The 27,204-nt window shown below is 39.0% G+C and overlaps 1 protein-coding gene across 1 annotated transcript in view; it reads left to right on the top strand.

The window, feature by feature from the left end:
* The window catches only part of LOC131060922 (D-2-hydroxyglutarate dehydrogenase, mitochondrial), a 301,696-nt gene that overhangs the window by 165,198 nt on the left and 109,294 nt on the right, over positions 1–27,204 (top strand). The window contains exon 10 of the mRNA XM_057994361.2: positions 26,900–27,000. Within this exon, the coding sequence (XP_057850344.2) occupies positions 26,900–27,000 (101 nt within the window). The remainder of the gene's footprint in view (positions 1–26,899; positions 27,001–27,204) is intronic.

Below are 27,204 nucleotides of genomic sequence, written 5' to 3'. Positions count from 1 at the left end.
AAATCTCAGCATACACTACCCAAGAAGCTATTCTACTAAAGTCGCTTGTTCGCACATATAGACCTTGGAATCAGTAGTGATTTTTTAGGAGAGGATAGAATACCTTCGGGTATCCTATTCTAATGTTTGGTAGATGATAAAACAGACACCAACACTAGGGCATCACAAAAACCCATCCAAATTTTAAGATTGAAAACTAAGGCTTTGGAATCTGAGAGTATACCTTAAAACAAACCATTTCACTCCATTTAGGCCTTATCCACCACAGGAAATGAAAGTTATACAATTTTTGTTAATGTTAATAGCTAAGGTCGGACTCCTTTAGGACCGACATAGATAATTTAATTGTCTAATTCGCCTATCGGCCTTAGACAATTACATATACCGATTTAATATAGATAATTAAAATTGACAAAGGAGCAAACACAATTTGCTTATATTAATAATGTAATTATTTCATAATGTGCTGACTTTATATTTGTAAAGTAAATAACATATAAACCCGCCACCCTTGAGACGTGTTAATTATAATGTCACCAATCTCTAATAAAGAGTTGTGTTGATTAAGTTTATGGCCAACCCTTGGAGAAGCGGTGCTGGTTGAAAGCACAAATAATAGGGTATATATATGGGTTGTATCTCTCTCACAAAAGGATCAAATATACACACAACAAGCAGATGGATATCTCTCCTACAGTTGTTTGTGTTCTTCTTCTAACAGATCGACTTCTTCTTCAGCAGTGTGCTCTCATCTTCAAGACATATTAATTGATCAAGAGAGATCATTATTCAGCAATTCACATTCCTACAGCAGTTCGGATTGCATACAGCAGTCTAGGGCGAATCTATACCATCATATAGCTTCAAACTATGAAGCAATTCTTTGTAAAGATACTTGCCATATTTGAAATAATAAAAATATACTTCATTGCTGGGTTTTTCACCTTCAAGAGGAAGCTTTTCCTAGGGTACATTTTGTGCAATTTGTATTTGATTTACTGTCTATCTAATCTGATCATAAAAATTAACTTGGTATCAGAGCCACGGTTGAAGTAAATCGTGATCAGAATTTCCCTATAAAGAGCAAAGTTCTCTTTCATCTCTCACCTTCAAGAAGGATCATCAAGCCTCGAAAATGGTGAACAGTCTTGAAGTCCAGGATAGGCTTGAAGGCGCGCCAAACTTCACTTCATGGAAATTTAGAGTACTCATTGCACTTGAAGAAAATGATCTTCAGTTTGTGGAGAAAAAGGACTTATCCAAGCCAGAAGATCAAGAGGAGAAACTTCAATTCAAGAAGAACGCTATAAAAGCGAAAAAGATATTGATTGACTCCATGAGAGATCACTTAGTGCCTCTCATCTCCAAGATGACAACTGTGAGAGACATGGTCAAGACCTTGGAAGGTCTATATGAGATTAACAACACGAGTAGGGCTCTTGCATTGAGACAACAACTTCATCAAGTAAAGATGGTGAAAGGAGAATCTGTCATGTCATTCTTGATGAAGATTTCAGAACTGAGGGATCAACTAAATGCAATTGGAGATCTAGGTTGATAAAGACCTTGTCATGTTGGCATTGAATGGCCTTCGTCATTCATGGGAGCCATTTATTCGAAGTATAAGTGGGGGATCCAAATTGCCTAAGTTTGATCGTCTTCGTGCGGATTGCATTCAAGAGGAATCAAGATTGGCAGCCAGGGGAATTGTCAAAGGTTCTCAAAATGAAGACACTCATGTTCTTGCCACCCAATCTACCAAGAAAGGAAGAAATTGGAAGAAGGGCAACTTCAAGAGGAATAGAGACCAAAGATCAGATTCTGCACCTAATTCAAAGATGAAGAAGAAGGATCTCTCTCACATCCAGTGCTTTAGGTGTGACAAGTTTGGTCACTATGCAAGGGATTGTTTGACAAGGCCTAAGCAACAGATGGAAAACATTAATGAAGTCTCAACTTAGAAGGAAGCTGAAGATAACTCCAATGGATTCCTCTTCATATATGCCTTATCAAGTAATGTTCCCATGGATAGTGACACTTGGCTACTCGATAGTGGAGCTTCTCGACACATCACGGGCTATCGAGAACATCTTTCAGATTTGGTGGAAAAGGAGTCTAATCTTCAAGTGATCATTGGTGATGATGCACGCTATTCAGTGAAAGGATTTGGCGCTACATCACTCAACCTAGAATTTGGAATATCTCTTCATCTAAGTGATGTTTTATTCATGCCGGGAATCAAGAGAAATCTTCTGTCTATTTCAGCCTTGGAGGATAAAGGTTATGAAATTGCATTCTCAAAATTAAGAGTTCTTGCATGGCCAAAGAACTCCAACATCAAGACTGCTTGTGTGATCGGGAATAGACATGAGAGTTTGTTTAAGCTCTCCAATCATCCAATTCAAGCTCTTCTACATGATTCTTCCAATTCCAGCGAACCATGGCATAGAAGACTTGGGCATCTACATTTCAGGGCTCTTCCATCATTGGAGAAGATGGAGGTATTCCTAAACTTAGTCATGTACATGATGGTACTTGTAAAGGTTGTGCTATGGGTAAAAACATTAAGAGTCCCATTTCATAGCAGTGAAAGTAGGTCGAAAGAAATTATAGATCTTGTACATTCTGATTTATGTGGTCCAATGTCATTACCATCCCTAAGTGGATTTTTGTATTATATAACTTTCATAGATGACTACTCTAGGAAGACTTGGATTTATTTCTTAAAGTCTAAACAGTCTGATGAAGTCCTAGGCAGATTTAAAGAGTTTAAGGCTCAAGTAGAAAACTCATCTGGGAAAAGAATTAAATTTTTAAGGTCTGATAATGGAAGTGAGTACACCTCTGATAGCTTTCATGATTTCTATATTGAGGCAGGGATCAAGAGGGAGCTTTGTGTCCCTTACAACCCTCAGCAAAATGGGGTTGCAGAAAGAAAGAATAGATCCATTGTTGAAGCTGTAAAAGCCATGATTCATGATCAAGACCTTCAAACCTTTCTTTGGGTAGAAGCTTCTAGAAATGCAGTGTCTGTTCAGAACAGATGTCCTCATCAGATATTGTAGAATATGACTCCAGAAGAAGCCTTTTCAGGAATTAAGCCTAATGTCAGCCACTTGAGGATATTTCGTTGTCCAGTGTATGTTCATATACCAAAAGACAAAAGAACCAAGTTGGAACCTTTTGGCAAGAGAGGAATATTTGTGGGCTACAGTGAAACCTCTAAGGCCTATTGAATTTACATTCCTGGTCAGAATCAAATAGAAGTGAGCAGAGATGTTACATTTGAAGAAGATGTTGCATTCAGAAAATCTAAAGGTTCATGCATGGAGATTGTTGATAAAGATCATGAGACTCCTCAAGACATGGACATTGATCATACTCCTGAGATTTAGAGGGAGTCCACTGAATTTGTAGCAGATGATGATCCAATTGAACCTTTGGATCCCACTAATGGGCCTAGAGATATTGTTGTGAATTGAAAGAGACCTCTTTGGGTAAAGAGCACTATGCAGGAGGCAGAAAAGTTCGCGGCTCCTAGAGGCACATTTAGAGAAAGTAAAAGACCACAAAGATTCTCTAGCTATGTTGCATTGATGTGTAATCTTATTGACATTGAACCTTCTAGTGTGTTGACGTGTCTAAAGTCACATCGTTGCAAACTCCATCCGGCCAACGCAAAATAGAATGATCTCACCGAGTATCCTATCCTCTCTTGAGATAAGGAAATCGCTAATGTTGTTTCTTTGATCAATGGGGACGACCTCAAGGTTTTGATTGTCAGGTCTTGACTGCGGGATAACTGAGTGATTGATGTGTTTTGTTGGGAGCACAAGGGGACTTACGATTTTGCAACAAGGTGAGCTGTTGTGATTGTCAAACTACGAAATAAAATCAAAAGGGAAGGGTTCAGGAAGCCTAAGGACAAGGATGATAACAGTTGATGCAGCGGGTAGACAGATTTCGATAAACCAGTTCTTGTTTCGCCAGAGATACCCTCACAACTAGACAAAAACGGTGCAAGCTCCAAGGGATGAAGGATTTTCAGACCAGAGACACTCGTTTTAGGGACCCAACTCTGGCACAGCCTAAGATGAACACCTGCAGTTGAACTAAGCACAGTTTGGGTTCAGACTAACCATGCATGGTGACCTACAATCAGTAGACCCCCAATGGTATGAGCCAAAAATGCATCAAATACCCCTCCACACTTCACCATTAAAATCCTTGCACTCTAAAATTAACTAGCTAGAAGAAACCATGCAAACAGGATGAAAACAAGACAATAAACACCAAATCAATGTTTATATATTGATTTCAGCTGCCATTACAACAATTTTTGCAGCATCTCTATGCTACTGCTAAGATCTAATCTATTCTACCTTCTAAAATCTAACTACAAAATTCTAACCAATTGTCTAACTCTCTAACAAAAATCTCTAACCCTTTACAAAAGAAAGGCCTCTGTCTTTTATAGAATTTACAATATTGAATCAAAGGCTAGGATTGACTACATCCAAGGGCTGCAACCTGCCATCCAGAAGCTGGCAGCTTTAACCCTTGCCAATTCAATTTTCAGGTATCCTCTCAACCGCAATTCCAACTACCTGCCACTATTTGGCTTTAATTCAGTCAATTTGGCAATTGGACATAACTGTCCACAAAAATATCTTGCACGGGAACCATAGGCAGTTTTACAATAAAACAATTTCAGTTTACAGAAATTGAACTTCTGGAGTTAAATCTAGCTGTGTACTTTTCTTGAGAATGCATGATTGTTTCATTCAGAGTGCTCTTCGGTCTTTGGTGGTGAACTTTAACTTGCTGCCCGGGTGGCATGCTTCCCAATGCTTCATCGCTTTGATCTTGCACTACATCTTTTCTCCTCCAGCTTCCAGCTCCTGGCCTTGGTTGCAATCCTTCTTCGATTTGCATTTTCAGGCCTTCGCCTGGTTCTTTGCGATGGCGTCCTGCGACCTGCAAACCATTAACTTCGCTTTAATAAATCAATTTGAAAAATTAATTAATTTAATTAATCAAACATTAAATTTCTAAACGTCTGGCTTAGTCTCGGTGAAGCTCTTTGTGAGATGTATCTTGAAACCCGATCTTTAATTTGCTCTCTTGAACAAAATTCAGGCGAATCAAACCTTTGAGAGATTTTGTTTTATTTAAGTGTCAATACCCAACTTAGCCTTTCGGGCCCTTTGGAAGCTTTTGCGAGTTTGTCACCTTGGCCATGAAGTGATATGAGCGAACTTTGTTTTAAGTTGTACGTCTTTATGCAAACTTCGGGCCTTTGGGGGCGATTGCAAGGTTTATATGCTTCGCGGTTTTACCTCCAGTTGAATTTCAGTGCTTTCAACCCTTATTCAAACTTTATATTTCGCGATTTCCACTAGTGTCAAACTTAAGCGAAATAGATGGTTTTTCAAACCATGTGTGAACTCTTATTACTTCGCGATTTACCTTCTTCATGCAAACTTCGGCATTTTAGATGGTATTTTAGGGCTTGGACATTTTGTGATTTTCAAATTTATGCTGTTGAAGTTCAGCGATATTACCATTTTTGCAAAGTTTTAACTTTATCATTTTCGACCTCCTTCGTGGGCGAACTTCGGCGATTCTTACACTTTGCAAATTTTTAACCTTCTCGCGATTTTTAGAGCTTTATCAAACTTCGGGGTTTTGAAGAGGTTTGCAAAGTTTATAACCAAATCGCGATTCTCCTCTCATGCGAACTTTGGCGGAATAGAGCATTTCGAAAACCCTTTTAAAACACTTCGCAATTTACCCTCAGGCAGCGAAAATCGGGGTTTGGAAGGTTTACACAAACTTTAAAACTTCTGCGATTTCCCTATGGTGCAAACTTCGAAGAATGACGGAGTTTTTTAAATTTCAAACACTGCGATTTCGCCTTAGATCAAACTTTTGTGTTTGGAAGCTATTTGCAAACTTTGTTAAAAATCGCGATTTACCTTTGGAATGCGATCGTCGGCATTTGGAGGAGGTTTGCAAAGTTCGGAGTTTTAACTTCTTAATACTTACCAAAAATTGCAGTTTGGGGAGTCTTTCCAAACTTCGGCATTTGGAAGCTGTTTGCAAACTCTGTTAAAAATCGCGATTTTAGCTCATAATTGAAACTTCGGCATTTGGGGTCTCTTTTTAACCGTTTCAAAAGCTGGTGACAAGAAGCATAAGCAACTAAATTTTTAGACTGACTAAGCCTTAAACCAAAATGGACTGACTACGGGGGCAACCATCAATTAGGTGCTCTACCAAAGTCGACATCCAAGAAATGAGCTAGAAATTTTTTTCCGACTTCGTACACCAGTGCTGGGAAAACAAACTCCTTCAAAAACTGACAGGGAAACAACCCCTTCCGAAAGGACACCTACACTACGGAAAGCAAACTAAGCTAAAAGAATAGAAAACATGAAATCTAAGCTAAAAGAACAGAAAACGAACAAAAACAGAAAACAAAAACCTAAGCTATGTACAGGGAGAAACGACTGTACAAAATGCGGGCTGCATGCATGTGTTCTCGACCCAGGATGATTTTTCAGTATGTGCAGCAGTAACAGGGCAGTGGGAACAGTTCTCAGTTTGGTCTGTTTGTCTTTATATTCTGAAAAGAAAATTTTCAGTTGGCCACTCTCGAATTTAACTAGGACATTGGGGAAGTTCATTAGGTCCGTGGTTAATCCATTTATAGGTTGTTTTTCTAGAATATTCAAAATTAGACGGAAAATTTTCAGAATTAACAGGAGGGAAAGAAACAACCTAGCAAGATTCTGAGTCATGCAGAGTATTGTATGGTGGGTTGTGTGGCGGGAAGGCTTCAACATCTGTATCAGGAGGTCGCCATTGGTGGTGCAGCATCTCGATAGCATCTGGTGTATGCAAATCAGCATCACATTCCACATTAGGTTGCGCAGGCAAAAAATCAATCTTGAAACCGAACTCAAACTCAGGAAATAGAGGCGCATCATCTGTCAGTGAATCCTTGGGCTGTATGAACAATGTGGCCTTATGCACGTGTATCAGTTTGTCCTCAAATAGCAAGGACTCTTTGATTGATTGGCCCTCAAAAACATCCTCGACGGACTCTTGGACTGCATCGTCCATTTGTGGGGCTGCTGCAAACTGCTCTTCAACCTGTGGCTGATCCACAAAGCTCCCTTGATCCTCCTCTTGAACACTGTCCTCATCAGTTGCAGGGATAATAAATTCATCTGCTGCCTTGGTCTGATTGACTGGTTCATCTTGCTCAGCACTTGATAGCTCCAACTTAACATCGTCAGAAGGTGTGGTGTTGTATTGATTTTGCGATCTTCTATACTCGTCTGCATCAAGGTAGGCATTCCACACTTTGCTGGTGATGCTCTCCTCTGGTTCTTCCGGTAGTCCAAATTGAGCTTTAACTTGACTGACTCCCTCCATGCATAGTGAGTAGGTGAACTCTGAGTGTGGGGTACGGTGAATTTTGTACCACCAAGGTGATAACACGCTCTCCAAGCGTAATTCCTCATCAAGACCAAACCAATTCTCAATCAAATTCTTGAATCTTGTAAATTCATCGATGCAGGACGGAGGACTGGGGATATTCGGCTGTATGATTGCCTCTGGTTTGGGGACATCCTAAAAGAATATCTGCCCCTGTAACGCGACCTCAACCCTTGACAAAAATGTCAAGCAATTCAGTTCATCATGTGCTGTGGTGTCATGAATTCTGCAGTGAGCAGCAGATGCAAATTCGGACAACTGTCTTGGATAGAACTACATACTTAGCTCTTGATGGATTTGGAAAATTTCGGACTGCAGACAGTCTTCATGAAATGGCTGACTCAACATACTGACTTAGAAATATTTTTTTGTATTTTCAGATTTTCAGATTTTTTGGCTTTTCTGGTTCAACAGGGATCTTGCATATCCCAAATATAGCATTTAAAAGGTTGATTAGACTCAACTTGCTGCAAGGTACCCTCCAAAGGCCCTCCTTCTAGCCCCAATTCTGTTGCGCGCGGAGGAGGGTTAAAAAAGCTATAAATGTTACTCCTCGAAAATATAGACTGATATGATCTCGATTTAGCTATTTAGACATTCATCATACCAGCCCTCCTTCTAGTGCCAATTCTGTTGACGTGTTGAAATCACATTGCTACGACTCCATCGGGCCAACGCAAAATAGAATGTACTCGCTGAGTGTCCTATTCTCTCTTGAGATAAGGAAATCCCTAATACTGGTTTTGTTGATCAAAGGGGACGACCTCAAGGTTTTTATTGTCAGGTCTTGATTGCGGGATTACTCAATGATTGATGTGATTTGCTGGGGGCACAGGGGGACTTACGATTTGCAACAAGCTGGTCTGCTGCGATTCTCGAATTACGTAATAAAGAGTAAAAGGAAAGGGTTTAGGAGATCTAAAACTAACAAGATTGGTATGCGGGTAGACAGATTCAACATAACTAATCCCTGCTTGGCCAGAATAGTTCACAACCTTGCAGGAACGGTGCAATCTTCAAAGGGACTTGGAAGATTTTCAGACTAGAGACGCACGGCTAAGCACCCAATTCTGGCACAGCTCAAACGGACACCTGCAATTGAACTAAGCACAATTAAAGGCTTGGGTTAACCATACAAAAGGATACACAATCAGTATATCCTCAATGGTATGAGCCTGAATCTATCAAATACTTGCACACCCAAAACAGAAAGATTTATCTAAAATGCTGAAAGAAACCATGCAAACAGGATGAAAACAAGACAATAAACACCAAATCAATTTTTATATATTGATTTCAGCTGCCTATTACAACAACTTCTATAGCATCTCTATGCTACTGCTTAAAATCTAACCTATTCTAACTCTAAAATCCAACTACAAAATTCTCTCTAACTGTCTAACTATCTAACCATCTAACTCTTTACAAAATAAAGGCCTCTGCCTTTTATAGTTTTTACAATATTGAATCAGAGGCTAGGATTGACTGGATCCAAGGGCTGCAACCTGCCATCCAAAAGCTGGCAGCCTTAACCCATGCCCAATCAATTCTCAGCTATCCAACCAACCACAATTCCAACTACCCACCACTATTTGGCTTTAATTCGGTCAATTTGGAAGTTGGACATAACTGTCCACAAAAATATTTTGCGCGGGACCCACAGGCAGTTTTATAATAAAACAGTTTCATTTTTAAAAAAATTGAACTTCTGGAGTTAAATCCAGTTGTGTACTTTTCCTAAGAATGCATGATTGTTGCATTCAGAGTGTTCTTCGGTCTTTGGTGGTGAACTTTAACTTGTTGCTCGGGTGGCACACTTCCCAATGCTTCATCGCTTTGATCTTGCACTGCATCTTTTCTCCTCCAGCTTCTAGCGCTTGGCCTTGGTTGCAATCCCTCTTCGATTTGCATTTTCGGGCCTTCGCCTGGTTCTCTGCGACCTGCAAACCATTAATCCCATCTTAATAAATTTAACAAACATTAAATTTAACACCTGGAGGGTCACTGGAAAATTTCCCAAGTTTTAATGCTTCTACTCCTTCCGCGAATTTAGTTGTTCCTGGCAATTTCGGGCAAGAGGGGTGCTCGAAAAGTTTTTAAAAAAGTTCATACTTAGATGTTTTCGAAATTCGGCCTAAATGGCACTTCCGCAAACTTTAAGTTAACGCCTTACTATTTTATTTTTACATTTTCGGGGTGTTTGAGAGAAATTGCAAGGTTTTTTAAAACTTTAACATTTTCGCCCCATTATGGCGAATTTCGGGATTTTGGGCACTTTTGAAAGGTTTAAAAACTGACATTTTCACCCCTTTATGGTGAATTTCAGGATTCTGGGCACTTTTGCAAGTTTTAAAAACTTTGATATTTTCACCCCTTTATGGTGAATTTTGGGATTTTGGGCACTTTGGAAGTTTTAAAAACTTTGACATTTTCACCCCTTTATGGTGAATTTCGAGATTTTGGGCACTTTTGCAAACTTCTTTCCCTTTCGCACTTTTACCCTCTAAAATGCGATTTTCGACATTTTGAGGGGATTTTGCAAATTTTAAAAACTTTTCAACTATCACTTGTCCCTCATTGTGCGATTTCTGGTGAATGGGAGGAGTTTGTCAAGTTTTACCTCTTGTATTTTATCCAATACTGGCGAATTTTGGAGATTTCACCCATTTTGCCAATTTTAGAAACTCATGTAATTTCCCCCCTTAGTGCGAATTTCAGGATTTGAAGGAGTTTTGTCAATTTTTTGACACTTTGCATTCTTTATCTCCTTTGTATCCCTTGGCGAAAATCGGCATTTCAACATCATTGCAGGCTTTAACTCTTTCTTCACATTTAGGCGACTTTGCGAGAATTGGGGAGTTTTAAGTCTGCAATATGGCCCTAGAGGCCGAATTTGGTTTTAGCGGCACTTGACCCTTCATATCCCCTTCCTCTTCCGCAAGGACAGAAAGGCACAAACTGGGGGGGTCCCTGTCCAAGACGGGGATGGGTGTGCGATTCGCACAACAAGATATTGTTCCTAGAGCTGAGGGGAAGTCAGTTGTATCTTCCAAGTGGCTATACAAAATTAAGCATGCAGCTGATGGAAGCATTGAGAAGTACAAGGCTAGATTTGTGGCTCTTGGTTTCTCTCAGCAAGAAGAAATAGACTATGAAGAAACATTTGCTCCTGTTGTTCGCTATACTTCCATCGGGACCATCATTGCCATTGTAGCAGCTAAGGGATGGAAGCTACATCAGATGGATGTGAAGATAGCTTTTCTCAATGGTGTGATTAAGGAAGAGGTCTACATTGAGCAACCTGAAGGGTTCGTGATTCATGGGAAAGAGTCTCATGTATGCAAATTGAAGAAAGTATTATATGGTCTTAAGCAGGCTCCTCATGCATGGTATGAAAGGATTAACAAATACTAGGTGAGTTTGGGCTTTTGCAAGAATGATGCTAACCCAAACCTTTACTTCAAGGTATTCAATGGTGAAGTTTTAACCTTGGTTCTATATCTTGATGACTTATTTCTTACCAAGGAAGATCATCTCATCCTTAAATGCAAGGAGGAGTTGACTTCAAAATTTGAGATGAAGGACCTAGGACTCATGCATTTCTTTCTAGGTTTGGAAGTATGGCAGAGGCCTAATGAGATTATCCCGAGTCAAGGAAAATGCACCATTGACATCTTGAATAGATTTGGAATGTTAGATTGCAAGTCTATGTCTACACCGATGGAAACTAACTTGAAGAAATTGAGGGAATCTGCAGCTAGTTTTGATCTTGTGGATCCTACTATGTACAAGCAGTTAATTGGATCCTTGATGTATCTAGTTAACACTAGACCAGATATTTGCTATGTAGTGAGTGCACTTAGTCAGTTCATGTGTGAACCAAGACAGAGACATCTAGTTGCAGCCAGGCATATCTTGAGATACTTGTGTGGCATAGTTGGATATGGCTTGAAATATTCTTCTAGTGTGGACCTAAATCTAGAAGGCTTTTCTGATTCTGATTGGGCAGGGAGTGTTACTAATCGGAAAAGCACCTCTAGTTGTTGCTTCAGTTTGGGATCTACTATGATTTCCTAGTGTAGTAGGAAGCAACAGTCTTCACTGGCACTAAGCATCGCAGAGGCAGAATACGTTGCAGTATGTGTGGCAACTCGTGAAGCAGTGTGGCTTCGGAAGCTCCTTGTAGGATTGTTTGGACAATCATTGGAGCCTACTATTATTCATTGTGATAAACAAAGTTGTGTGAAGCTATCAGTTAATCCAGTGTTCCATGATAGAATAAAACATGTTGAGATCTAGTACCACTACATTAGAGATATGGTACAGAGGAATGTTGTTCAGTTGAGATACATTTGTACTGAGGAGCAAATGGTTGACATTCTCACCAAGCCCCTTGCCAAAGTGAAGTTTGTGCATTTTCGAGACAAGCTTGGAGTTGTGGAGAATTAAGCCCTTGCTGAGAGGGAGTCTCAGCATCAGTGATTTCTTGAGATGTATTATAATGCATTCTTCCCTATGAGAGAAGTTTGAGAAGTTTGAGGTGCAAGCCCTTGTTAATGCATTCTTCTCTGTGAGAGAAGTTTGAGGTGAAAGCCCTTGTTCCACCTTCTGGGAGTAGCCATGGCGGATGTCATGTGAGAGACTCCATGACTTAGCACTTGTGTTCGGAGTAGCCATGGTGAACGTCATGATGCGATGACGACATCACGTTGAGTGATTCCGTCATGAGCACTTGTGTTCATTTGCATTTCCATTCATGGGTGTAGCCATGATGGACCCACCCTCTGGGAGTAGCCATGGTGGATGCCACTATGTGACTCAAATATCAAGAAGGATTCCTCCCTAGCTAAGAGGGAGTGTGTTGATGTGTTTTTCATGCACATGCGAACACAGAATAAAATACCAAAGTATCTTATCCTCTCTTGAACAAAGTTTCCCCGAATGCTGAAGATTTCGCCTGAGGATCAATCGAGGCAATTCCAGGGTTCTTATATGTAGGTTCTCTACTTGTGGATAAGCTCAATTTGGTCTGATGTGATTATGCTGGATTCACAAGGTGACTTACATCCGAATGCCTGAGCATCTGATTTGCTGGAACTCAAGTCCTATCTACTAGCTGGAAGATAAAGAAATATCAAAAGATATAGGCTTTGGAGAATCTAATCTAAGACCTAGAATGCAAGAAGATTGATGAACGACTAGGTGGAGTCCTACTGGGCTGGGTCTTACCATCAAGCTAAACAATTCAACACCAACTCAATGCGATCTTCTAAGGGATGCTTCAAATATGTTCAAATCGTACACCGTCAGATACTGATCACCATTCAAGATAATGCATGAACAATAGACGTGTAACGATTCAAGATTAGGCTCATTCTATGCCAGTTGACCACGCAGGGTGCACTTATAGTCAGCAAGAGGCTAGTGGTTTGGACTAGGCAGATTCCACGCGAGTGCATTCAATAACTTCATTCAATCTAATTAACCATCAACTAAAATGAAGATTCAACAAGAGACCATGCATATTGCAAAGAAACGACATATTTCACCATAACTTCAATGAAAATGGAGTTCATTTACAATTTAGGCAACAATTTCTTGCTTTCTCTTCCTAATCTACTCTCTTTGCTATTCTATCTGCTGACTATTCACTAACTCTTTTTTAGCTAACTCCTAACTATTAACCCTTACAAATGAAGAGCCAGAGCTTTATATAGGGAGCTCTTTAAAATTTGATGGCTCTGATTGATTTTCAATCAATGGCTAGGATTACAAGATACAAACCCTAATTAGGGTTTGTTATAACAAATTCCTTTAGCCAATGAAATAATTACATTCAATATTTGAGAACCAATAGGAAGCAGGGGTAGGTACACCGAAGTTTGTGCTATCATCGGTGAGTCAGGTACATTGAATCTTAACATGTTGACGTGGACCAATCTGGTTAGAGAAACAATGACTGGGACACCACCTTGTCTGGTACTTGCTCATATCTCTTTTGATACTTGTTGTGCGTATTGCACACCCATCCCCATCAGTTGACAGGGGACCCCCTAGTTTGTGCCTGTCTGTCCTTGCGGAAGGAGGAGATTTGAAAGTCCAAGTCAAGTGCTGTTAAAACCAAATCGGCCCGAAAGACCGAAATATGAGATGGTTCATAAACTCTCAAAGTGGTTCGTTTGGCCAAAAAAATCAAGGAATCCCCAAAGCACTTTGCAAAAGTCGGCCCCCAGCCAAAAATCGCGAGTTAAGAGGAAAGGTGTTATTTTTATAAAGCTTGCAAAATAGTCTCATTTGCTCGAAAACCGACCTTTGAAAATGGGTTAAAAATCCCGAAAGTAGAATATCGCAAAATAGCTTCACAAGCCGAAAGGCTTAGAGGTTTGAAAAATGTTTCATTTGGGCCGAAGTTTGCCTAGAAGATCAGAATCGCTCGAAAATGGTATAGCTTTCGAAAACCATTCTTTTATCTTGCAAAAGCTCCATAAGGGCCAAAATTCGGTGAACAGAGGCAAAATGTCAAAACAATTTAAAAGTTTGCAAACTGGCTAAAATTGTCGAAATTCGCTTTAGAGGGCGAAAATGTTACAAGTTTTTAAAGTTTTCAAAATTGCCCAAAACCCCGAAATTCGGCATATGAGGGAGGATTGCGAAATTTACGAAGTTTACATGAAGTCCAAACTCGCCGAAGTTTCAAGCGGGCGAAGTCGCAATGTTCTAAATTTTCAAAATGCCTTCAGATCGCCGAAGTTCGCGAACTTAAGGAAATCACAATGTTTTTAAAGTTTTCAAAAACTCTATTTCGCCGAAGTTTGAACTAAGGCAAAGCAGCGCGATTTATTATGAACTTTGAAAAAAGCCCTTAACCCCCCAGGTTTGCGATTTGCATAGAAGGAGAAATCGCGGAATTATGAAGTTCGCGATATATATAAAAGAAGAGTAGGTCTTCACCGAAATCACGCCGTAGGGCAAAATTGCGAAGTTCATAGATTGCAAACCTCCCTCATTTTCCAAAATTTGTAGAAGGTATTAAATCGCCGAAGTTTGAAATCGCCCCCAAAGCCCCAAAATTTGTCATAAACTTTGCAAGAAGTCTAAAATTCTTGAAATTCGCATTACAAGGGCAAATTGCAAAATTTATAAAGTTTGCACGAAGTGTAAAAATGTTGAAGTTTGCATGAAGAAGGTAAATCGCGAAGTAATAAGAGTTCACACATGGTTTGAAAAACCATCTATTTACCGAAGTTTGACACTAGTGGAAATCGCGAAATATAAAGTTTGAAAAAGGGTTGAAAACGCTGAAACTGAACTGGAGATAAAACCCCGAAGTATATAAACCTTGCAATCTCCCCCCTAAAGACCCAAAGTTTGCATAAAGACGTTCAGCTTAAAACAAAGTTTGCTCATATCACTTCATGGCCAAGATGATAAACCCGCAAAAAGCTTCCAAAGGGCCCAAAAGGCTAAGTTGGGCATTGACACTTAAATAAAACAAAATGTCTCAAAGGTTTGATTCGCCTGAATTTCGTTCAAGAGAGCAAATTAAAGATCGGGTTTCAAGATACATCTCACAAAGAGCTTCACCGAGACTAAGCCAAACATTTAGAAATTTAATGTTTGATTAATTAAATTAATTAATTTTTCAAATTGATTTATTGAAGTAAGGTTGATTATTTGCACGACATAGAACGTCTTCAGAAGGAACCAAGAAAAAGGCTTGAAACGACAGAGCCATGCACCGAGAGTTGAAAAGGATGCAGCGCAAGATCAAAGCGATGAGGCATTGGGAACCGTGCTGCTAAACAAAGATGAAGTCCTCCACCGGGACCAAAGACCAAATAACACTTTGAGTACAACAATCATGCGTTCTCAAAAAAAGTGGACAAGCTGGATTTAATTCCAGGAATTCAGTTTTAAAAACTGAAATTGTTTTAAAACTGCCTATGGGTCCCATGCAAGATATTTCAAAAAAGAAGAAAAAAGCAAAAAGCAAGCCAAATAAGCTGCTTCTCGGATTGGTCCCAAAGTGCCAAAAAATAAATAAAGAAGAAAAAGCAAAAAGCAAAAAGCAAAAAAACAGAATTTCTAAAAATAGAAAGTTGTCAGAAATGACCCAAAGTAATTGCGATCTTCGTCCTTTGAACCTTCTAAGCACTTAGACAACGTCCTGATAGCGTTCTGAGCACAAATTCTCTACTTGACTCCAGATGACTCCTCAAAAACCCTAACCTTGAACTCTCAATGAAACGGCTTATGAAATTGCAGAGCTAAGACCAAAACCCTAAAAAGCAAACTACTAGGGGGTCCCCATTTGCAATGGGGCGATGTGTGAAATAGGTCACAACAGTCCCGATTTTTCAAAAAAATTGGGCCAAAAGAGTTATTGCCAAGTAAGAGTTTTTCATCTTTGATTACATCATTCTCATAGTTGTTAGTTCAATAATTCTTAAGTGGGATTGTTTGTTTGAGTTGTTAAAACAACTTGTACATTTAAGGAGTTGTTATAGGAGGGATAACAATTTTCTTATAAAATAGGAGATGCAACTCCTATTTTTAATATCATTTTGAACAAAATGAGAAATATAATATTTTGTGTGCTAAACCTGCTCCAGAATTCTTTCATTTCTTCCAACTAGCATAAATCATCCAGTTTTTACAATATTGAAAGGAAAACAATTATTTCATTTCAATAACTAAATCTAGGTAATTTGTCAAATAGTTATCTAACATTAAAAGAAAAGACATTTTATCAAATAGTTGGAAAACAAGCTATAGAGAATGAAAAATACCTAGATTATGCTACCTTCAGGAAATATATGAATCTACTAAAATAGCCAGGAATGGAGATTATACACAATGAATATTAACAATTAATTCTCCTTAGCCAATTGAGCCTTTGAAGAATCTAATCACCATCGAAATAGAAATTTAAAAAATCATTACTGCAAACTGTTGAGTTATCCATAACTGGATATTCAAGACTACAACTGAGCAAGTGAATAGGTTGTTAAATATTTTGAGGTAAGAGAAAATCAAGAGCTATGCATAGATGACAGCAACAACAAAATATAATGGCTAGCCGTTTGGCCAAAAAACTTCTCCAAAAACATTCACAATTTGAGGATAATGGTGCTGATATGGTATAGGTGCAGTCTCAACTCTAAAACCATATTTAAAATTTTAAAACCATCTAAAACAATGATTTATAGCTATCAAATATCAATGAATTAATATTCAGCGGCTACTTATAGCAATAGCTACGAGACAAATATCTGGACTGTAATATGTAGTAGAGAGGATTGATATTGATCTCAGAAATCTGACTGTTGCTGCTAGGACATTTACACTAACATCAACCCTATAATCTTTAGATGCTGTGGAATAAGGAAAGAGGGTCGATTAATAATGGAATCTACTCAGCTGTAACACAAAATGGCTATAAAATAGGCAGCTAACAACTCATTATATCAGTAGTGAAACACTCCTACTATCACTCTTTTATAAATAGCATGACAATACTATAAGTCGTCTATAATCAGCTATTGGAACAATCATATTATGATGAAATATTTTTGGAGATATGACTCAACTTATTAAGAAAGTATTGAATTGAATGAACCTTAATGAAACCCCACAACTCAAACTAAATTTTGGAAACATATATTTTTGTTTGAATTTTCTGAATAATCCACTGCACTAAATCAACTGAGAGTCTAAAGATCTTCAGTTTGCAAATACCTCACAATTACAACCAAAATCTGAATAACTAGAAATCTTCACACAGCACCAAACTGAAAGTGGATGCATTCAACACTTTGGTGATCTTTGGATGAAACCACTCAGCCCTTGAAATCATCTTGCTTAAAGGGTTTTCCTCCTCATGCAATGAAAGAAAAACCTACATTCATTCTATAGAGAAGAAATTCATAAAAACAAGCAAGAAATTTTTTCAAAACAATCCTCCTTGCATAACCTCTATTGAAGCACAACATCTCTCTGTTAAAAATCAACAAATTCAATAATAATATAATAGATGTTCTGGGGTGCTGGAATATAATGCACAAACTATGTTAATAATAGATGGACTATGCACTATTGTACTGTGCTTTGGAATACTTTTCTTCTGACAATATATAACAACATAATATTTTAATGTAGCAACTCCTTGAACCTAGTGAGCTATCTTCTGATGCCATACTATAAACCTAAATTAATGAAAACATAGGATAAACTTGAAACACAAGAAAATCATCTATCGGGATTATACCATTAGAATGTACTTGCTAACTGTTGTGCATTGCACACACTCCCTGTTGCCGACAGGGTCCCCCTCTTTTGGTTTTCAACCTTCATCCTGCTGAGTTCTGCGCGAAGAGTCTTGCGTCATTTTTGAGTGCCCAAAATCAGTCCAAGGGAGATCTGGTCATAGCGTGAGCCTGGAATCTGCAAGGTGCGTTTAACGTTTAAAGTTTAAAGCTTGCAAAATATCCTTATTCACCAAAATCGCCTAAACTAAGCTAAATGTCAAAATGCAAAAACCTTGCGAAATGTCTATTTTCGCCGAAATTGGCAAATAAAGGTAAAAGGCAAAAAGGTTGAAGATTGAAAAAGATCCATTTTTCGCCGAAATTGGCAAATACAGGTAAAATGCGAAAAGGTTGAAGTTTGAAAAAGTTCCATTTTCGCCGAAATTGGCAAATACAAGGTAAACTTCAAAAAGTTAAACTTTGCAAAAACCCCATATTTGCCGAACTTCGGTGATATAACGTAAAATGTCAAAACGTTAAACTTTGCAGAATCACGTAGAAGCCCGAACTTCGGCGTTAAACGTTAAACTTCGAAAAGTTAAACTTTGCAAATAGAGGAGAAACCCTGAACTTCGGCGATATAAGGTAAAATGTCAAAAGTTAAAACTTGCACAAATCGCAAAAACCCCCGAATTTCGGCGAAAATGGTTAAAGTGTTAAAAAAAAAAAAAAGTTAAAAGCTTGCAAAACTTGCTAAACCCCCGAAAATGCGAAAATGAGAAACATTAAACTTTAAAACTTTTCATACTCCCCTTCCAAGCCGAAAATCACGGAAACATATTAGTGAAGGCGTTTTTTTTAAAGTTTGCAAAAATCATTGCAACCCGAGAATCACCAGAATCATGTAAAATGATAAGCTTTAACATTTGCAAAGAATGGTCTTTTTCCCCGAAAATCGGGCAGAAAAGGAGAATCGCGAAATAGTTGAGGGGCATTAAGCTTCATGATTTTGCATTTTATGCCTCTAGCCTAAAGATCGCCTAGCAAGGAGAATCTCGCAATGCAGATGGAAGGGTGTTTTAGCATTTGCATTTTATGCCTTCCACCCCGAAAATCTGCAGACATGTGAAAGTCGCAAGTTGAGGAAGGTGTTATAATTCTTCGAAATTGGAAAAAAAGCCCTCCTAGCTCGAATTTGCGTGATAGGGTTTTATCTCAAGGTTTCCAAAGCCCTCCCAGCCAAAACGTGAGTTAGGAGAAAATAGAAAGATGGCATTTTACCTCGGTAGCTTGCAAAAGCTTTATAGTCCGATACCGTGCAAAAGGGAAAAGTAGAAAAACGTTAAACTTTGCAAAATCGCCCAAGTCTCCGAAATTTCAAGAATCACACTTTGCAAAAGGTCATTTTTGGCCGAAGATCATCCAACGTTGGGCAGTCTGCCAGGTAAGATTCGATTCTCTCCTTCAAATCATTAATTTATGCAAAATCGGTCATGATTTTTGAAAGTATCAAGCGTAGCATGCAATAACAAAACTGGCTAGGAAAATTGACCGTTGAAATAAAATTCAGACTTAGAGAAATTTTGAATATTTAAAAAAAAACTGAACGTAGACAAAACTCTTTTCCAAGTACGAAAATTGGCAGTCATTAAAACATCCGAGCCCTAAGTTGCAAGATTGAGCATTTGCCCGTGTCGTCATAATTGGTCAGAAGTGGCACTGTTGGAACCCCCTCCATGCAACAAATTTTAAACAAAACCAGCTTAGTTTCCTGTTTCATAGCATTTCATGTCCAAATTAATTAGGCTCTTTTGCTGAAGCATCGTACTTTCTTCAAATTTCAGTTTTCCATTGATCCTTATGTGCTAACGTTATCCTCTTTTGACTAACCTGTTTGTTTCCTTCATCTCGTTTCGTAATCCGTGTCCGGTTATGCAGGATAGATGCTTAAATCTGTGATAGAATCCTCAAAGACGCCTAGTGCAGCCGGAACATCTCAGGCTTCACATTCCCCGCAAAGGCGAGAAGATGAAATACCAGTACCAGAGAGGAGGACTGAGGGAGTCAAAGGTCCAGAGCATATGGGAAAACATAGGCGATACTAACTTGGGGCCACATAGACATTCAGGACTTCCGAGACTGGGTATATTCCCCTAACGCCTATGGCAGGCCTAGGCGGATGATGGAAAGTGGTATCGCCCAGGCAATAGGATTTCCTCCATCAGTGCAGAATTATGAGCTAGTAGTTGAGGCTGCGCAACATTATTAGCCAGAGACTAGATTTGTGGTTTTGGAGAATATGGTCCTAGCTGACTTCACACCTGAGGCCATTGGCGAAGCATTCGACATCCCATTCTCGAATAACCCCATTGCGACAACCATAGATGAAGCACAAGTTGCATATGACATGAACCCTGCTAAATGCAAGACATTGATAAACGGGGAATGGTATAAGGAGAGAAGGCCTCCGAGCATTAGAATCGGGAAAAAGACCCCCAGAAGTGACTTTCACAATGAGCATGGAGATATGGTCACCTTGCTCAGCCGGGTTATGGGACTCCCTCAGTCTAACCTTTTTGAAGAGTGGATGTTCTACTTTATGGAGCAGGTCTTTGCCAGGAAATCCAAGTTCAACTGGGCCCAGATCATCAGTGATAATATCCATACCCAGTTGGTCGAACTTGAAGAGATGAAGCACTTCACCATGACCTCTTACCGAGTTTATATGTTTGCCTGACAACAACCACTGACAGGGTTGATTAAGAAGGGTGAAATCGGGAACGGGCCCAATCAGGCAAAGGTGTACGACTGCTATCCTCAACTACATTACTATGACATAGCTTAAAGGGAAAAGAACAACCCTGCTTATACAATTGGTCAGTATGAGCGAGTCAATGATGCCTTCATAATGCGCCTAGTCAGGTTGATGCAGGGGGGATTGTACATAAAGCTCTTAGAGCAGGCTGCCATTTTGGTACAAAGGTACGACGCCTGGTTTATTCAATTCCCTAGGTTCTCCTATATCCGGATAGCTGGCTTTGAGGGAGCTCCGTTCTGACTTCCACGCTATCCAACAGACAAAGTAATTCTTATGGAAGTTGCAAGGCAAGCACATCCAGCGGGCAGCTCACTTAGAGACAAGATGCAGTCCGGATTCACCTTCCCTATGATTTTGGGTAACCTCGATGTGCATTTAAAAAATTCAGCACATGCCGATGAGTCACTTGTTGAATTAGCCTCTTATGGCCTACAGGAACATTTCCCAAGGAAGTGTTTTGATGATGACAATTTGGCAAAAAGAGCCTATGGCAGGGGTTACAGAGCAAAAGAATCAATTGAAGACTATTGGAGGAATTGTTTTGATGACTATGAGGTCCGACGGCATGAATATTCAAGGTTAAGTGTGCAGCAAATGCGACTTTATAAATACCGTCGGGTCCTGGATCAAGTGACAGATTCTAGAAATTTCTTGCAAGTTCGGGAGTTTGAGGCTATAAGGCACCTCTTGCCAGGCATTGATTCGTCTCAGGATCCAATTACTGATTTTGAGGCAGTTATGGCATCCCCGGAAAGGTGCACCGATCATTGGTTACACCAACAGATTGAGCGACTAACCCATGAGGGAGTTCAATTCACATACCATATGATGGGCAGTCTTGATTCTCAGTCCTCGGAAGATGAGGGAACCTCAAGTGCACCAAAGGAAGAGGTTGAGAAACCCGAAAAAAGGAAGAAAGCCAGAGCTAATAGAGGGACTCGGATGTCAAAAAGGACTAGAAAGGAGAACATCCCTATTAGAATACCAGAAGTCACTTCATCATCCAAGGACCCCAGTTCCAATGATGATGTAGTTGAACTTGATTATATACCTGCTCCGCCCTCCCAGAGCGATGTTGATTCATTCGAGGCTAATAATCCTCCGGCACAAAACAAGCTAAATACAGAGGTGAGGATCATTGATTCTAGTGAACCTGAAAACCAAGTTGAGGAAGGAGAAATTCCGTCCAATCGAGGGGCTGATGTTCATGAAATCACCTAGGGGAGTTGGCATGAATTACAACTTCATAGTACCGGCAAAGATGACACCACCATTGAAGGAGAATGAAAGGCGGATGAGACCAACGAGCCTGACAAAACTGAGAAGCAACCATCACATGGGGATACCCAACAATTGTTCAGTGAGGTAGGGGAGAACTCAGCTATAAGCAAAGGGTTGGATACTACCTTTGCTCCTATTATGACAGATCAATTGCAGATATGCAATGAACTAGCTGAAACCTCTAAGGAGCAGAGTGGAAATTGGGCCATAACATCCGGGTAAACCATACCTCAAGACTGGTTAGTTGCTTGTGCACAGCGGAAGGCAGCCACCAAGCCACCTATCGACTTGGAGGATATTTTCTCTCGCATAGGGGAAACAAAGTCCAAAGGGAAGAAAAAGCCTAAGACGTACTCCCGAATCACCAGGGATGAGCAGAGGAACCACACTATCCATGTCGCTACCCCACCTGTCGATAAGCCAGCAGATCAAGTTGCGTTGGCCGATTATAGCATTACAACCATCCCGATATGGCGAGCCACCAAAGAACAAGAAAGAGAGGAGTTCAAGGACTCTGTGCAAAATATGCTCAGGCAACTCGACGAGATAACTACTAAGAGAAACATGTACCAAGTTCGTGCAGAGCAGGCCGAAGGGTACATTGATCACTTGCTGAGACTGTTGCATCATGCCTCCGAATACCACATTCGCCCATCAGCATTGGTGCAAAGGACTACAACAGAGTTTGAAGGAGTACGAGATACCGCCAAGGCTGTCAAGGAATGTATTCGAGACATTAAGGAAAAGGGAGAGTTGATCATTGAAGATGTAAAGGAAATGGCCCACCACCGAGAGACCATTTTGGTCAAATTGTTCGAGGTGAAGAGGGAATGTCTCAGGGTTCATGAGGTCGTTGCTACAACTCTTCCTCTCATGAGGGCTCTTTTCTAGACCCACGCGCAGATACCTACATTGTCTGCCATCCTAGATCCTTATGACATCGGCATTTTTAAAGAAGGGTATTGGACTGCCACCATCAAGAGTGAAACAAAAGATACCATTAATAAAGAGCAGGTGGAATGCGAGGAAATCTTGAAAGACATGAGGGACCTTGGTGGGAGGATCCTCCGATCAATGGTTTTGGGCTGGAAAAATAGTTTGTCTGATGACATAGTGCAGTCGGACTGGGAGGATAGATTGAGAATGGATAAGGTCGCATACTCCACGAAGGACCTGGATTTTGCCAGTGGATTGCATTCAGACATTTTGTGTTTTGAAGCTCATTGGTCTGACTAGAAGGATGGGTTAAAGCATGTAGATCGTCATTTGGAGGGCATGCAATATAAACCATGCCATCCTCCTATGCCTCAGTTCATGGTGTTGTTCCAGGTGTGCATCAAATTTCAAGAATATGTTCGGGAAGAACGTGCGACAGGTTGGGACCTCTGGGAAGAATATTTGCATGCCGAGGATGAATTTCTAGAAAAGGGGTCAACAACAGAAAAGGAAAAAGTGCCTTCATAAAGTGCAGAATTCTTTTAAAATCTAAAAAAACACTTTTTGGCCATAAAGTTCATTTCTAACTACCAAGTCAGTTGTAAATTTTGAGCTTCGTGCATGTGCACTTTTTGAGCTTCGTTTTGGTAGTTATTAATTGCCTTTTTAGGTAGTTATTATTTCTCCTTGGGTGGTTGTTGATATTTTGCCTCCTATTTATGGGCATGGGTACTATGTTGTATTGATGAATCTGGGCCACTTGTTTTGTTTTAATCTTGGCCATTCATCTGAGTTTTGAAACTCTATTTAAAGGGGTTGGTTTTCCCTTATTTTAGAAAGAAGTCTAAGATTGTTGTTGAAACTCTAGCGAAATTCATGCAGAATTAATGGAAATTAAAGTTGTTTGATTTCTTTGTGAGTGCATGGTCTCCTTCTTCATCATTTAATATTCTTGTTATGCCTTTTGTTTTCAGATAGTATTTTTAGGATAATATTTGATAGAAACCTTGGTGTTCATACCATTAAGGATTGGTTGATTGTCATTCCCCTTACATGGTTAGTCTGAACCCATTTGTGTGCTTAGTTCGGTTGTTAAACATGAAGTGAATGGATGCCAAATTCTGCATTTATGTTTAGTAGCATGAAAATTCAGCCCCCTTTGAAGATTGCAGTAGATTTTACAACATTGTGTTTTATGCGCTGATAATGTTAAATCTGGTTTTTTTGAGGTTTCTGTCTGTTTTCTTGAATATATTATCTTAGATAAATTAATTAGATATTCTCTATCTCTTTTCCCCTTTCGTTTTCCCCCTTTTTTTTATCAGTAAGAAACCATACAGTCAAGTTGAGATAATATCAATCCAAGTGAAATCAAATGATATAGGACTGTTAAACTTTAGGGAACTCGCTCGAAGCTGTCCGTCTAACCTTAAGTCCCCTTTGTGTTTCTAGCAAAACACATCAAACCGCTAAGCTATCTTGCAATCAAGACTTGACAACCGAAACATTGAGGTAATCCCCATTGATCAATTAAAAACAGTACTAGGGATTTCCTTATTTCAAGAGAGGATAGGATTCTTAGTATTCTATTCTGCGTTGGCCGGATGGAGTCGTAGTAATGCGATTTCAAACACGCCAACACTAACCAGTGAGAGCTTTCAGACTTTGAGAATTAAAAATAGCATACAATATAGTTGTAATGGACACCCTAGAATGCCCAAAAACTAACCCAACTGCTGATAGGAATTTAGTCAAACAGTTTGCATCCAACTCCTTATTTCTCCGTTTAATGTTTAAATCCCCTTATAGCTTGGGAAATGAAATGTTTGTTTGTTTTTAAGTCTTTGCATAGATTTGAAATCACATAATATGAACTAGAAGGAAATTACAATAATATGCAACATGAAGATTGAACTACTGCTGATATGATATTATTTCCAGAATTATTAAAATCAAATACATAGCAGATTTTTCAACTCACTAAATACTCCAGCGTTTTTGACATAATATTCCAGCAATGACTTCCCATCTTGCTGCTACAGTAACATGAATAGTGTCATGCTATAGTAACGTGAATAGTGCCGTGCTACAATAACATGAATAGTGCTGCGCTACAGTATTAATTAGTCTTCAATCAGTCCAATATCTTCATAAAATCATCCCTTCAGAATGGCATAAGCATTGGTCAAGAAGTGGAGAAGGTATGAGCAAACACCAAATCTACCTGTAGCTAGAGATGCACCCAATCTGCCTGTTAATGAAGCTGATAGCAATGGATTCCAAAGGCCAAACCCCAAGAGAATGACGTCTAGAATGTCACAAGAGAGGATAGACGTCCTCTAATGCCAAGAACGGATCTGCAACTCACACATCAATTTCTTCTCATATTCAACATGCTGAATGAAGCCACAAAAGCTTCCTTTTATTCTTTCTCCAAGGGTCGACCCAACTCACTTGAGCAATGTGGGATAAACGATGTGCAATATAAAACATATTAAAATATTCACTTATGTCTCCCTTGGGTGCCCCTTTGATTTGCACACATCCACATAAAATAAATATTGAAGTAACACTTTAATATTTTACAATTAAATTAAATGTTCACTTTAATAACACTTCAGGCATTAAAATATATTAGCAATCGGACTCCAAATAGCACGAGTGATAGCTCGTCGGAAAGCTCTCGTCGAGGAGTATCGAATCCAATCACCAAAACTAGCCTCTGTTGTGTCCTACTGACTTACTAAAAATAGTAAGTATGCCTGAAACTAAGTAAATCACCTCCGTTTTGGCCCAAACTGGAAATGACTAGGCCAAAACACTCTAGGATCCCCTTAAACCCTTCGTTAGCCCTCGGGACCATGTAGAGCTAGGCTAACGCACATACACTTAGTCAACTGCTAAAGTGGGGACATTACAATAGTTTACTCTTAAAGAAATCAACTTTTTTGAGGGCTGCTAGAATTAAGGATTGATGCTAGTATTTTTGCTAGCAGAATCAAGGCAGAACCTAAACAGATAGTACAAATACTACCTCAATTCACCGCAAGGAGATTTTGGAGCTTTTAACCGAAGAGACATCATCTACACTAGTAGTGGTATACATGGGACACTTCCCAGCAGATGGATATTTGTATACAAAAAGATGTAATGTAACAGAGTTTGAGGATACGAGGATATGGGATAGGAGATATAGGAGAATAGATAGAAAGAGATAAGAAATATATAATGTATAAAGAAGAAATAAGGATATAGTGAAAGGAAAAAGCCCTACTTACATGTACATGAATGATCAATTGTAATATAAATATATTGGAGTTCTGCATATAACGTGTTATGATTTATGAACACTGTTTTTTATATTCTGTTACGTTGTTAAGGTACAGCCTGGATTAAATCCTTATTCCCTTTGTACGACTGAGTCTGGGGTATAAATACAACACAAAAATTACTTGGGGCTGAGAACTTCGGTCTGTTTTCCCCTTTTTCTTGCTAATAATCTTTATATGTTTCTTTTCTCTTTAGCTAAAGGTTTTTAATACTATTATATGATTTGTTTGTTTTTTTACATTGACTGCTTGTTGTATGAGCAAATTGGAAGACTCGAAAACTTTAGCTTACAAAGTGCTGTTTTAATAAAACAATCTTTCAAAAATGATATCACAGGTCAGCTAATTAGCCCCAAGCTGCACATTAGTGTCTCTGATCTCTTATGTCTCCAACGTAAAAAATACAAAAGTATGATCATGATGTGGGTTGCCTATTTATGCATTTTGGTTTTTCATTGAAAAGTTTGATGCATTGATTGATAAATGCCCTATTTTTGAAATGCATGATGTACAAGCAAAGAATCAATGCATTTTTTAATTTAAATGAACTACTGAAAATTCTTTAGTGGATAATTTAGAAAATTTTATGAATATTTAGTGGTGGTATTGATAGTCAAACTGTCAAAGCATAAGAGAATAATATGCATTATGTACTATTTGAAAGGCATGAACAGGATTGTGATCATGAAGAGATACACTAGATCATTTTACGATTAAATATGGCACTATATACTCCTTTGTAAGATTACCCTTATGTTTTCAACTTTCTACAAATCTCACAGGTTTTGTCTCACTTGGAAGGCACACGAAACCCTCTACCGAATTCACAGGAGAAATTCTATATTCTTGTTGAAACTACTGGTAGCAATCAGTCACATGATAAGTAAGTCATCCTGGATATATCATGCAGCTACCTTTACATAACGGGAGCTAAATTTACTTATAAAAATAAATCTCATCTTTTGTATGGTAAACCACAGGGTTACTAGTGAACTTTAAGTTATTGCTTCTTTTACTTGAACTGTCTGCAATTATTTATTCAATCTACCTTTAAGATAAAGTGGAATTCTTATGTGTTTTGATGAAA

The sequence above is a fragment of the Cryptomeria japonica genome, chromosome 1 (genome assembly GCF_030272615.1).
Source record: "Cryptomeria japonica chromosome 1, Sugi_1.0, whole genome shotgun sequence".
Lineage (NCBI taxonomy): Eukaryota > Viridiplantae > Streptophyta > Pinopsida > Cupressales > Cupressaceae > Cryptomeria > Cryptomeria japonica.
The sequence above is the reverse complement of the archived record's forward strand: the minus strand, read 5'-3'. Positions and strand labels throughout refer to the sequence as shown.